At 38.3% G+C, this 13,508-nt stretch overlaps 1 protein-coding gene across 2 annotated transcripts in view; it reads left to right on the top strand.

Annotated features, from left to right (window-relative positions):
• LOC109542669 (homeotic protein distal-less) overlaps positions 1–8,517 on the top strand; it is a 50,707-nt gene extending 42,190 nt beyond the window's left edge. Inside the window, exons 3-5 of one of the 2 annotated variants that reach the window (XM_048662110.1) lie at positions 2,826–3,000; positions 3,812–4,067; positions 7,511–8,517. In XM_048662110.1, the coding sequence (XP_048518067.1) occupies positions 2,826–3,000; positions 3,812–4,067; positions 7,511–7,529 (450 nt within the window). In that variant the 3' untranslated portion in view covers positions 7,530–8,517. Of the gene's footprint in view, positions 1–2,825; positions 3,019–3,811; positions 4,068–7,510 lie in introns of both variants that reach the window. The other variant, XM_048662109.1, reaches the window with a different exon arrangement.
• Positions 8,518–13,508: the final 4,991 nt, after the last annotated feature.

Raw genomic sequence — 13,508 nt, 5'->3', positions numbered from 1 at the left:
CCGTTGAAAAATAGTCAGACTCCGTCCCAATCTCGTGTTGCATAGTTGATTCTGAATATTGCGCGGTTTTAGGCCGATTTTAGTGGAAAACAAGAGGAACAACCTGAAACGTTCTACATAAAAAGAGGCACAACTTCTTCGCAACAATATTGCCCATTTTATCCTAAAAGGTGAACGGCTTTAGGTTGATTTTTGCGAAAAACAGGTGGAACGACCTGGAGGCTTCCAAATGACTTCAACTCTGAAAATTGAGCAGTTTTAAGTGGATTTTAGCGGGCCAACGTAAAACTTTTAATCAAAAAGTGCCCAGGATTTATATAAGTCAGTGGCGTGCTTATAGGACTCCACACAACTTCGCTGAAGTTCCCTGCCAATTTAACGCTAAAGTAGAGAAGAACCATTTGAGACTTTCCGTTGAAAAATAGTCAGACTCCGTCTCAATCTCGTGTTGGATAATTGATTGCGAATATTGCGCAGTTTTAGGCCGATTTTAGTGGAAAACAAGAGGAACAACCTGAAACGTTCTACATAAAAAGTGGCACAACTTCTACGCAAAAATATTGCCCATTTTATCTTAAAAGTTGAACGGATTTAGGCTGATTATGCGAAAAACAGGACGAACGACCTGGAGGCTTCCAAATCACTTGAACTCTGAAAATTGAACAGTTTTAAGTGGATTTTAGCGGGCCAATGTAAAACTTTTAACCAAAAAGTGCCCAAGTTTCATATAAGTCAGTGGCGTGATTGTAGGATTCGACATAACTTCGCTGAAGTTCCCTGCCAATTTAACGCTAAAGTAGAGAAGAACCACTTGAGACTTTCCGTTGAAAAATAGTCAGACTCCGTCTCAATCTCGTGTTGCATAGTTGATTCTGAATATTGCGTGGTTTTAGGCCGATTTTAGTGGAAAACAAGAGGAACAACCTGAAACGTTTTACATAAAAAGTGGCACAACTTCTACGCAAAAATATTGCCCATTTTACCCTAAAAGGTGAACGGCTTTAGGTTGATTTTTGCGAAAAACAGGCGGAATGACCTGGAGGCTTCCACATGACTTGAACTCTGAAAATTGAACAGTTTTAAGTGGATTTTAGCGGGCCAACGTCAAACATTTTAACGAAAAAGTGCCACCTTTTTAGCGTAAATCAGTGTCGTGCTCGTTGGATTATCCTGATTTAGCGCTCAAGAAGTTTCATCCCGTTTTAACTGCTAAAGAAACGAAGAAAACCTGAGCAACTCCGTGTTTGCCAGTGTCGGTACATTTTACACAAAAGTTGTTTATTTTCCAATTTGTATAGTAAGGTTGCTTTCAAAAACGACCGCAGAAGTAATAAAATGTTTTTTTTTAGAAAACTGTTTGGTTTGTTTGAAAAAAAATCGATCGATCGATACTGATTTTGGCTCGATTCCGTCTAAGAACGGCCAGTCGAAGTTCTCATAACTCCTGTAGCCGATAAATTACTTCCTTTTTGACGGCCCCATATAAAAGTAGACTGCGATCTTCCAACGAATAATTCTCATTTTCACCTGCGAAAGGCTTCGAGGAAGCGCAAAACCGCTTTTATACCCGCCGACATATTCCCGTGCCGCTACTAGCTAAATTTCTGCTGCATTTTATTGTTTTTACTTTTCTTGGCAGTAGCGTGCTGGATTCAATATAACAGTCAATTATTGTTGGCCGAGAATCGCCTGGCTGTTCTGGGAACCGAGGGAACGACCTTTTCTTCTTGTCCCCAGACAGTTTTCGGAAAATTCGAAAAACCGATTAAATTCTATGAGTTTCCAGCTCAGACCCAGTGCAGTTACCAAGGCAATTTACCGCAGTGTTTCCCATAAAAATCGCTCTCATATCCGCTTAAAGGCCAACCGATCCTCTACATATCCGAGGCCTGATGTGAATATAACAAGTAAAGTTAATTACGAGGGGGTTGGAAACTTTCGGTTTCACTGAAATGCTAAGAGGCGGCACCTTAATTATCGCGAGACAGGTAGTCGACACCCCACAAGAGAGTGAAGCAACGTAAATTTGCTCTCTCCCAACAGCCATCAGTTTCGTAAACTGTTTCTATTAGGTTGTTTTAGAGCGGAAAACGCCAAATGGCCATTTAGTTCTGTTTGGTGAGGTGTTGAGGTCGGGAATTTGCCGGATGAATTGCACAAGAACCCGCATGAAAAACCAAAAACATTACAGTTTTTGATTGTGTGGTATGTTTATATATCGTCCACCTCTGGCCACTGTTTACAAACGTACAAGAGAAATATAGGCTAGGAATTTTTTAGGGGTTTTTACTTTTTTTAATGTTTAATGTTATGGCAAACATTACACTGATATATTTTTTTTGCAAAAACTCTTCATGATAATTTGAAAGCGAATTTAAATTCAAGTCAGATATTCGCCGCCAAAAACGCCGAATCCGTATCGTCGGTTGCCTATCCCGACTGTGACGTAGCAGGTCATATCAACAAAGCGTCTCGAGTTTATTTTCCCGATTTCGCAGCTTTGCTTTATTATTTACGTTCATTTTTTTACATTTTTACATTTTCAAATGTATGCCAAGGCTTAAAGCAGCAACAGCGCTACACGTAAAAACTGAAGATGGTGGAAAAATACACCGAAACGTATTTTAATTGATAAATAAAGACAATAAATGACTGAAACCCAGGAATTAATTTTGATATATATATATGTGTTCAGTTTTTAGTAAAATTGCGCTCAATTTTCCTGTTCTTAATTGATCTCGTGCTGGAAAAGCCACAGTTGTCACCATTAAGCGGCACTTTGACACGGAAAACGAATTTTTCTCAGGAAGATTTTTCGGTTTCAGGTGAAAATATGGTTCCAGAATCGGCGCAGCAAATACAAGAAAATGATGAAGGCAGCACAGGTGACGGGCGGCACGAATAATAATGGCAACCCCAGTTCGCATTCGGGACTTCTCGGTGGCAATGGGAACCTTCCTCCAACGAGTCCAGGGCCGCAAAGCCAGAATATGATGCAAGGTAGGATCAAACTTGAAGGTAAACTTCATTTCATTTACTTCATTAGCTGTATGTACAGATACCGAGTGATCTTCGCTCCTTTGTCCTACAGGGTGATGCAAACTTGGCGCCATTCCTTTCAAGGCATTTGGCCCTGGAAAGAGTTTCTATTGGTTTCAGATTTGTTTGTTTGACAAACGTGTCAGTCTTTTTGGTTTTTTTGGTTAGCTTCTGAATTGCGCACGTCAAAACTAAACATGCGTGAAGTTAACCTTCTTTGCGGAGACTTATAGGAAGATTTCCTTTGACGTTGAACTATTGAAGCCAGTTAAGGAAACGTTTTTTCATCGGAAAACTTTCTGTAAACACGAAGCAGCGATATTGGATGCAAACTGATGTTGTCAAGTGAGGTTATGAAGGGAAGTTGGGCAGTTCGACGTGCGCATTTCTTGGGAAAATAGTGCAAAATAAGCAAATAACGACCAAGATCACTCATCAATACCAGTCTCACTCATCACTAATTGGAAAACTAAATTTTCCTGGAATGCTTGAACGACTGCAGTTCTATCAATTAAATAATTATTTTTCAATGACCAAATCGCCACTGGCCTATGCAACCGATTACATTGTTGCCAAATTTCTGATCCACTTTTTGGGGAATATCGCAGTTACCTGCGAGGACTCACTCTTGAAACTCATTCCGCCTGCTTTGGCCAGACACCTGGAAGGAGCGGCGCCAACTTTGAGTTAAAACGGAAACAAACACGTCTTAGAAATGGCTCAAACAGTGACAGGTGGATGCATTGTTCTAATGGTACTTTGATTGTTTCAGGGGGTGGTTCTTCGAGTGGTTCGCCTGCAACTGGCGGCTACATGCAACATCCGAGTCCCACACCGAGTTCGACGCCCGGCTCCGATATGTCAGGACAACCAGCGCCCAGTCCAGGTGGCGGCTGGGACGTGAAACCGCAGCAGCCGATCCACGCCCACCCTCCACACCCAACGCCGCACCCTCACCCTCACCCGCCCACCCACAACTACCTCCCGCAGTATTCGTGGTATCCGACGGATAATCCCGGTCTATTAACGTAAGTCCACTGTTTTTGCCTCTTTTGTTTCAATCGTTATTAAGCGTTTAGTAAGTCAGAGGTAGTAGGGAGCACCGGAACGATCATCAAAATGTCACCTTAGGTCAAAAAACTGCAAAATAGAATAATTATTTTATAAAGGGCAGAAAGACCTATTGGGTCGATAGCCTTTTTCTATAGGAAATAAAGATTATATATATATAGGGTTATTCACGCTATACGGCACGGAAGTTTGGAAAATTACGGCAATATTTTCTTGATAAAATACGGATTTTGCGAAATGTCAAAAGTTTCGGCTTTATTTGCCCGAATTTGAGCGAAAAATAACTTCAGTTGAAATCTTAAAAAAAGGTCAGTTTTACGGAAATTTGTTTCGTTGTGGAGATTTTTGATTATTTTTCAACTACCGATTTTGCCAGAAAATGTTGAAAAAAGCCTTGCCTAAAGCGCACTTCATATTTGATAAAAATCAACATTTGTTCCGATTTTTATGCAAAAAACCTTTTTATGAAGTAAATTCCCACCAAACTGGGTTGGTTTGYTTCGGCAAAAATCCCCGATTKMMCTAAAGGAAAAMAACTGAWATCCAAGCRCAGACTRATGACTATTGACGCKTAAAACTWGAAAACCAAAAAAAACCCRAATTGCGACAAAAAAAYAATTTTTACAGAATTTTCCTCAGTGTCTTCTAAACGACTGACTAAAGCCATGGTGGRTTTTTGTAATTTCTGTACTTATTACKGTCAAAATCGGTTATTTTTGSAGCTTTCAAWGACTCCCAAGCGATTTCAARGAAAATGCTGTAAAAAATTGGMCAAGTTTGGAAACATTTCTCAAAATCAATCAASAAACYTCCAATAACTTGTTTATTAGTAGACGTAGGGAAAAACTGRATACCCACTTTCTTATGCACTTCAACCCCTCTATTCAGTGGCGTGCAATTTGAGTACAWTTTTTTGAAAATCGTTCATTCAGCAACCATGAAAAATTAATATTCACGGTTCGATTAAAGACGCATTTGTATTTTCTACCATTCCTGGCCAAAGCTGAACATTTGTCGGCGACGAAACACGTAGAACGAATAACGACTCCTTAATAATGAACAGCATAAATGGCACTTTTCACAGCCGCAAGACAACTAAATAACACGGTGTCGATACAGTCAGTGTCACTCGTATAAAATCTGAAAACTGCCTGTAGTAACCCAGTTTATTTAAATATTTATGTTTCCTATTAAGCAATATGCAATAGCGAGCGGCAGCCGATTTGCCTCGCAGTAATTAAACGCATGCAGGAATATTTCGTCTTTTCAATAATCTCCGGTGTTGTTTTTCACTGTTTCCTATGCGTAACAACCGATTACTAATCATTCGCACAGTCACAAAATGCAAATCGATTGAATCTTACCAAGATCCAATTAATAAGGCGAGAAAAAATGTTGGATGGTAAATAAATCGCCTATTTTGACGAGCAATTCGAAAAGAGCTGTTCACAAACCGTTTTTTTTGGTGATTTTTTATTACGATTTTGTTGGAAATTTACATTTTATTTTTTCTCCTGAGCGACGCCCCATAGTAAAAGGCTTGTTCTTGATAAAATATACGGCTGGTTCAAAGGTATTAGGTGATTCTTGCAATTCTTCCAGATTCTCAGTTTTGAGTGAAAAAAATTCAAATATCTCCAAAAATTAAAATAATGGACTAAGTCTGACCACACCACTAGATCGAGGGGCTCAAAGAGCATAAAAAATTCACTTTTTCTCGAAAGTGACTAATAAGCGAGCAACTGGAAGTTTTCCGACTAGCCGTCGAATTTAGCAAAAAATGGAAATTTGGCTATTTGGCAGGTGGAATTCTGGTCAAAATTTCACTCGATCTCTAAACCCTCCAAAATAGTTAAGAAATTTCGAAAATTGTTTAACCTCAGGCCCCAGTCATCTAGAAGCACTTTATGAGGTTTCAAAGGAGAATTTCTCGTGTTAAACTTCATTTTAACTGAAGAATGACTCACAAGAATCAGTCACGTTTTCACGGGAATTTCGGGTTTTCATGCACCTTTGAAACTCCGGCTCTCATAAGAGTTTGTACAAAATGTTTCTTCTTTCCTTCCTAATTCAATCCAGGAGTTTTTCGATAGAAACTCACCCCATTTCCCTCTGAAATTGTCAAGGAAAATGTTGAAACTTATTTGTTGCTAGTTTTCTCAAAAAGTCTTGATTTCAAGAAGTTTTGGATTTGCGTGGTTTGCTTTTGAGTTGCAAAATCGTCTCATACATGACGCTGCTTTTTTCGAAGTTTCTCAAGAACCATTTGAGCCATAAAGTTCGTTCTGGCATCGTTGGACAGAGAATTGAAATGTCGATTGAGTTATAACAACATGAGTGAGGAAATTCGAGTAGTTTTGATCCAGAAAGCGCAATTTCATTATCAGACCTTTAGGTGCAAGATTATGCCAAAAATTGCATGTTTTTCGTCCCGTTTTTGCTCATTTGTCGGAAGCAAACAGGGCAAGAAGTTTCATTTTTACATCATTCCAGAGAGAACTAAACGGCCTTTTGAAAATGTGAACCGTCAATAAGCAAATGTTTGCAGTTGTCTCAAAAAAGTCTTGATTTCAAGAAGTTTTGGATTTGCGTGGTTTGCTTTTGAGTTGCAAAATCGTCTCATACATGACGCTGCTTTTTTCGAAGTTTCTCAAGAACCATTTGAGCCACAAAGTTCCTTCGTCACCCTCTAGCGCATCCACAACACGAAACGCTAAACATTGCAAAAACCAAAAAAATGGTCCTTAGATTTTTTTCTCCCATCGTGTTTTTCTCCCATCGGACAATTTCAACTCTCCATAAGAGTCACTAGCTTTATCCGAATTTTTTTTCTCGAACAAACTCACCCAGTTTGGCTTTTACTGTCCATGTGAAACGCGCTGGTAAGGAAACTTTTGGGCGACCAAATCGCTAATGAATGCAAAATATTGGCATCGGCTAAATTGATCATTATAAGTAATCACTAATTTTCTTCGAACGGTTTTCCTGGTTGGCGCCTTCGTGACTTGTGCCGATTTATTAGTGTCATCTTGTTATTTTTAATTAATTGCCCTTTGCTGTACTGGACTAAACGGAGGTTTTCCGTTAATTCCTGCTCAAAAAAGCACAAGAAAAAATGGGCAAACCGACTTGCTGGCGAACCAGCATCAATTAAATAACGAGTAATTAATATGCAAACCTAAACAAGCTAAAAGTAAAGCATTTCGAGAGTCGTGATGGTTGCCGGTGACTGTAATTACTAGTTTCGCTATTTAAACATTAGCGTCCATCTCCAAGTTCCTGAAGGGTTCGCAAATTACTACGGCCGAGACTTTGTTTAAATCAATAAAAATCTCCGCACACCTCAAATTAAAAACAAATGAGATTTTGCCCTTAAATAATGTCTGTTTCTTTGTTGCAGGGTATGGCCAGCTGTGTAATACACTCCGAAGATTAGTTGCTAATTTAGAAACTTTACAAAACTCTATTGACAAAGAAGAAACTGTGACCAGTGATTGTGTAAATGTTATTTTTATTGTTGTTGAATTTCATTGTTTTTTTTCTTTTGATTCCTTTAGGCTGTAACATAGTGACTAACTAACTATCAGAGTGTAGATCTCAGAAATGGTGGCTGGTTTTGCTTTGTTTTGGCTGTCCGAACAAGGAAAACCGTATCAAAGTAAAATAGATGATTCTGGTGCAATATGAGTATGATATTTTTCACTATCCAGTGGCATAATTGGATGGATGTTGCAAAAAATTAGTTTAATTTGGAGGATTTTTCAATTGTGTCTGTTTGAACCAGTTTTTTTCAAAAATTCATAAGCTCTAACGTAACTGCTTTTAACCATCAAGAGGTGAGACATCCTGTATATTATGTCACTGTTCAAATATTTCAATTCCCGATTACTAATCGAACAGCGCTTTACAATACGATGTAATATAGACTTCTGCAACCGAAAGTATTTGAAGCAACAAGCTAATCACCAAAGAAGATCCTGATTTGTTCATGTTTTCAGTTGCGAAATTTAATTAATAAAATAAATAATTAATGGCGGTCTTATATTACATCAAATTCGCGTAATTTGTTCAGTTTAACATGTTTTTTGTTGGAGTATAAATTTGTCCCGTAGATTTGAATGTTGGGCTATGCGGTAATGGAATTATAAATATTTTGTAAAATATACCCGAGTACTTGCCATTAGTGGGGCAAGGTTACTGAGAGTAGCGATTCCTGTAATATATTATTATTATTATACCATAAAACATAGATGTTGATGAATGATGGTTGAATGTAAGACAGATCATGTACCTTATGTAAAGTAGTTTTAATTAATTATTGTCTGTCTTAAATCTAGGCAAAATATGATATTGAAAAGGAAAAGATGACTATTTCTAAATGTGTAAAATAAACGAAATTCTACTTTATAACTGGTGTTTTACTGCAATTTGTAAGTGATGTCACAAAAAACCGCAGCCGCATAAAGTCTTTGAGTGCGCAGCTCAAAATGAACGGCGGTTTTATTTATTAACGAATTTAACGACATTCGTTAATCAATAAAGTGCACGAGTGCCATAAATTACGGAAGTGATGAGACTGTCCAGTTACTTCCAACTTAGTAACGATAAATCTGCTCGTAAAGTTTATACCGGGGAATGTTACTGGCTGCCTCATTAAAAGTGGGCAATTTACATTAAAATATCTCCATAAAAATCCACATAGATTCAAAAAGGTCCAATCTCCTTAAAATCCTTGTAGGTTCTAACGAATTAGGGCTTTTTTGCGGAAATCTGCCTTGAAAATCAACAGTCTTCGTAAAAAGTTCTTCATTTATTCCACATTAAAAGTGTCGGTGTCGGAAAATGTGTCCAAAAATTTCCGGGTTGATGGTCATACATTGGAAAATTGCTGGCTTATTGTTCTTTTGAGTGAAAACGTAAAAATTGCTCTCTCGGTCCAGTGGTGAGCTCGAAAACTCTGTTATTGTTTCGTCAAATATTTACAACTTTTTATCGATAAAGTCGAAAAACATTAGTGTAATTTTCCAGCCAAATCAGCCAATGTTTCTTTTACAGGGCACTTGATATGAACATGATCATTAATGAGATGGTAAGGGAGGAAAATTTAGTACGAGTTGTGTTTGCCTTGTGACAATGCAACCCTTAACAGTGTCTCCATGTCGAAAAAAGTAGTCGACTTTAATAAATTTATAGCAAAAGAGTCTGAAAGAAGGATCAAGTGGAAACTTCCAGAGCGTGTGGACAACACTCTGGTCTTATCGAATCACTCAAGAACTTAAAATATTTTGCACAACTTTTAAGGTGAAATAGACGAAAAACCAACAACAAAATTCTCGTGAAAATGTCATTCGAAACCTGAAGAAGACCTACTTTCGAAACTCTGCAACCTATTTTGAGCGGCGTTCAAACGTTGTCTTCATTTTACTTGGCAAACTTTCGTCCAATTTCCTGAGATTTGCAGCGAACTGAAAAAATTCGTCCAAAACTTGCTTATTACTAGTTGGAAACAGAAAATGGATCACATTTTTTGTTCCAATTTCCTCCATTGGGGTGATCAAATGTTTTGATTAATTTTCAAGTCCAAAGATGCAAACTTTTTTCGGGAAACACTATTGGCAGTTTTTCCGAAAACCATCTACGTAAAGAGATTGCCAACTTTGGCAATAAATACGCTTGAACACTGCGCAATTTCTACCAAGAACGACTTTTTTCGATCGGAAGCTTAAAAGCTTAAAAGAAAAAAATGAAATGTGAAATTGACTCAAGTTCGAAAGTTTCAGGAAAAAACATAAGATTCAACATTTTCCTTGACAAATTTGAGATTTCCAAAAACCCGAAAGTTCCGTGAAAACGTGACTGATTCTCGTGAGTCATTCTTCAGTTAAACGGAACGTTAACACGAGAAATTATCCTAATAACCATTTTTTTTTATTTTTTGCAATGTTTTGCGTTTCGTGTTGTGGATGAGCTAGAGGGTGACGAAGGAACTTTAGTGTGGGCCCTTATGGGTGCTGAAACTTCAAATATCCCCAAAAGAAACACGACGAATAAAAAATCACTAAAAACCACGGTTTTTTTGCATTATTTGCGGTCGGTTGTATTTTGCCAGTGTAATCAATGCCGAAAAAAATCGAAACAAATAGCGCACCGTAATAAATTCGCAGCGAAATACCCTGATGATGTTGAAGTATGAAATCGCAACTCGAATCAGCTCATATTGTCAGGCAAAATAAACGAAAAACATTGACAATGAACAACATCAGCATTCTCTTGAAAATGGCATCTAAAACCTGAAGAAGACTTATTTTCGAAACTGTGCACTCCGTTTTGAGTGGCGTTTGGTAGTTTGTATAGATCGCGACGTCGAAATTTTGCCTTCAATCTACTTGGTAAAATTTTGTTCAATTTTCTAAGACTTAAAGGGAAATGGCAAAAATCGCCAAAGACTGCTTTGAGCACTTTGCTCCTCTACACAGTGGTTTCTGGAGGGAAAAAATAGACATCACCATTTTTTCGAGCAATTTCCTCCTCTACACAGTCGAGCGCTTAGAATTGTTCAATCATTTGCGATTTCGGACATTTTTCATTGAAACTTTTTGCAGTCGGAAGCACCGTTGCATGTGAAATTGACCCAAGTTCTAAAGTTTGCAGCGAAGAAAGTTTCGAAAAAAAACAAGTTTCAACATTTTCCTTGACAATTTCAGAGGAAAATGGGGTGAGTTTCTATCGAAAAACTCCTGGATTGAATTAGGAAGGAAAGAAGAAAAATTTTGCACAAACTCTTATGAGAGCCGGAGTTTCAAAGGTGCATGAAAACCCGAAATTCCCGTGAAAACGTGACTGATTCTTGTGAGACATTCTTCAGTTAAAATGAAGCTTAACTGGAGAAATTCTCCTTTTAACCCTCGTAGAGTGCTTCTGAGATGACTGGGACCGGAGGATAAACAATTTTCGAAATTTCTTAACTATTTTGGAGGGTTTAGAGATCAGGGGAAAATTTGACCAGAATTTCACCTGCGAAATAGCCAAATTTACATTTTTTGCTAAATTCGACGGCTAATCGGAAAAGTTCCAGTTGCTCGCTTATTGGGCGCTTTCGGGAAAAAGTGATTTTTTTATGCACTTTTACCAGTGGTGTGGTCAGACTTAGTCCATTATTTTCATTCTTGGAGAGATTTGAAATTTTTTCACTCAAAAACTGAGCATCTGGAGGAATTGTGAAAATCACCTAATTCTCTAATACTTCTGAATCAGCCGTATATTTTATCAATACAAGTTTTTGGCTGTGGGGCGTCGCTCAGGAATTTCCTCGCTTAAAAAATGTACTTATCTATAGAAAATTGCCCGATGACCGTATCAAGCCCAAACTTTCAAGGCATAGAGGGAAAACTACCTAATTTTCCTGCTATTGAACGCCTCGATTCACATCCTCTAGAAAAATTGCCGGAAAACAGCCGGCCGATGTGAGAGAGCCAAACAGTCAGAGAACAATCGAACAAACTGTAAACGACTTATACGATTAGGTGGACCGGGGAAAGATGAAGAAAAAGAAACCAGTTTTGTCGAACAAAAATAATCCCCCTGCAATATATATCGAACAGGACAGAAGTTGGACATACAACGGATACAAACGGCAGCGACAAACTAACAAGCGAATAATATTTGGAATTTCGCGCAATTTTTAACGCGGCACTTCAAAGAGCTGGCTACCGCATAAAAAACCGCTCCAGTTACATATCGATCCGAAGTGGAAAACAAAAAATACAGGCGGCGAATACCAGAAGTGCATGCGTACGTATACGAGTAAGACTTTTTGTTAAAAGGAATGAAACATGCAGGATTGTACGATGCAACTGAATTGCACGGTAACTGGATGCCTGCCCGTTGCCGGAATACTAGTCCCATCTGTTTTATCCAAAGGAAGCGAAAAAAATGCCCACTTAACTAGACAATCTCATTATGTATTAGCACAGTTTGCAAGTAGTGATGCGCCAAGCAAGTCCAAAGCTTGCGGGCTTTGCAGCAAGAGTCTAGCAAGTCCCGCCTTAAATAGGGCATAAAATCAACTGAAATAACAATTTAAAAAATAAAAGATGATGATGATGATGATGATAATCACCACTCAATCGCTCAAGACAGGGAGCAACGCATGTGTCCAAAAAATGGGGACCAGCGGTCAATTTAAGCAAAACCCAGTTGCTGTGTATACGGGAAGATCCGGCAGATGAGCTGAAGATGAATGCATAATCTGGGAATAAAGATGATGAAAACAGGACGAACTGAGGAAGGTATAAAGGACAGAATAACCATAGGAAAATAACCCAGTTGTTCAAAAATGCTTGAATTCAAGAAGTTTTAGATTTGCGTGGTTTTTTTTTGAGTTGCAAAATCCACTTGAACATGACGCTGCTTTTCTCGAACTTTCTCAAGAACCATTTGAGCCACTGTATTAGTTTTGGCGTCGCTGGATAAAGAATTGAAAGTTCCATTCACTCATAACAACATGAGTGACGAAATTCGAGTAGTTTGGACCCACACAACGAATTTTGAATACCAAATGCAAGATTATGACAAACATTTGATGTTTTCCGTCCCATTTTTGCTCATTTCTCGGAAGCAAACAGGGCAAGAACTTTCGTTTTTACATCATTCCAGAGAGGACTAAACGGTCTTTTGAGAAAGTGAACCGTTGATAAGCAAATGTGGGCAGTTTTCTCAAAAAAGTCTTGATTTCAACAAGTTTTGGTTTCCCGTGTTTCTTTTTGGTTGCAAAATCGACTCAAACATGACGCTGCGTTTTTCAAAGTTTCTCAAGCCCCATTTGAGCCACAAACTTCGTTCTGGCATCGTTGGGCAGGGACTTGAAAATTCGATTGAACAAGAGTGAGAAAAATTTGAGTAGTTTTGATCCAGAAAGCGAAATATGAATATCAGACACTTAGGTGCAAGATTATCTCAAAATTTCCTGACTTCCGTCCCGTTTCTGCTCATTTCTGGGAAGCAAAATGGGCAAGAATGTTCGTTTTTACATCCTTCCATAGAGAACTAAACGGCGTTTTGAGAAAGTGAACCGTCGATAAGCAAATGTTGGCAGTTTTCTCAAAAAAGTCTTCATTTCAAGAAGTTTTAGATTCGCGTGATTTGCTTTTGAGTTGCAAAATCGTCTCATACAAGACGCTGCTTTTTTCCTCAAGACCCATTTGAGTCACAAAATTCGTTCTGGCATCGTTGGACAGAGAATTGAAAAGTCGATTCAGGTATAACAACATGAGTGAGGAAATTCGAGTAGTTTTGATCCAGAAAGCGAAATTTCATTATCAGACACTTAGGTGCAAGACTATGCCAAAAATTGCATGTTTTTCGTCCCGTTTTTGCTCATTTCTCGGAAGCAAACAGGG

The sequence above is a fragment of the Dendroctonus ponderosae genome, unplaced genomic scaffold (genome assembly GCF_020466585.1).
Source record: "Dendroctonus ponderosae isolate FM_Combo_2020 unplaced genomic scaffold, Dpon_F_20191213v2 Dpon_F_20191213_10, whole genome shotgun sequence".
NCBI classification, from domain to species: domain Eukaryota; kingdom Metazoa; phylum Arthropoda; class Insecta; order Coleoptera; family Curculionidae; genus Dendroctonus; species Dendroctonus ponderosae.
The sequence above is the reverse complement of the archived record's forward strand: the minus strand, read 5'-3'. Positions and strand labels throughout refer to the sequence as shown.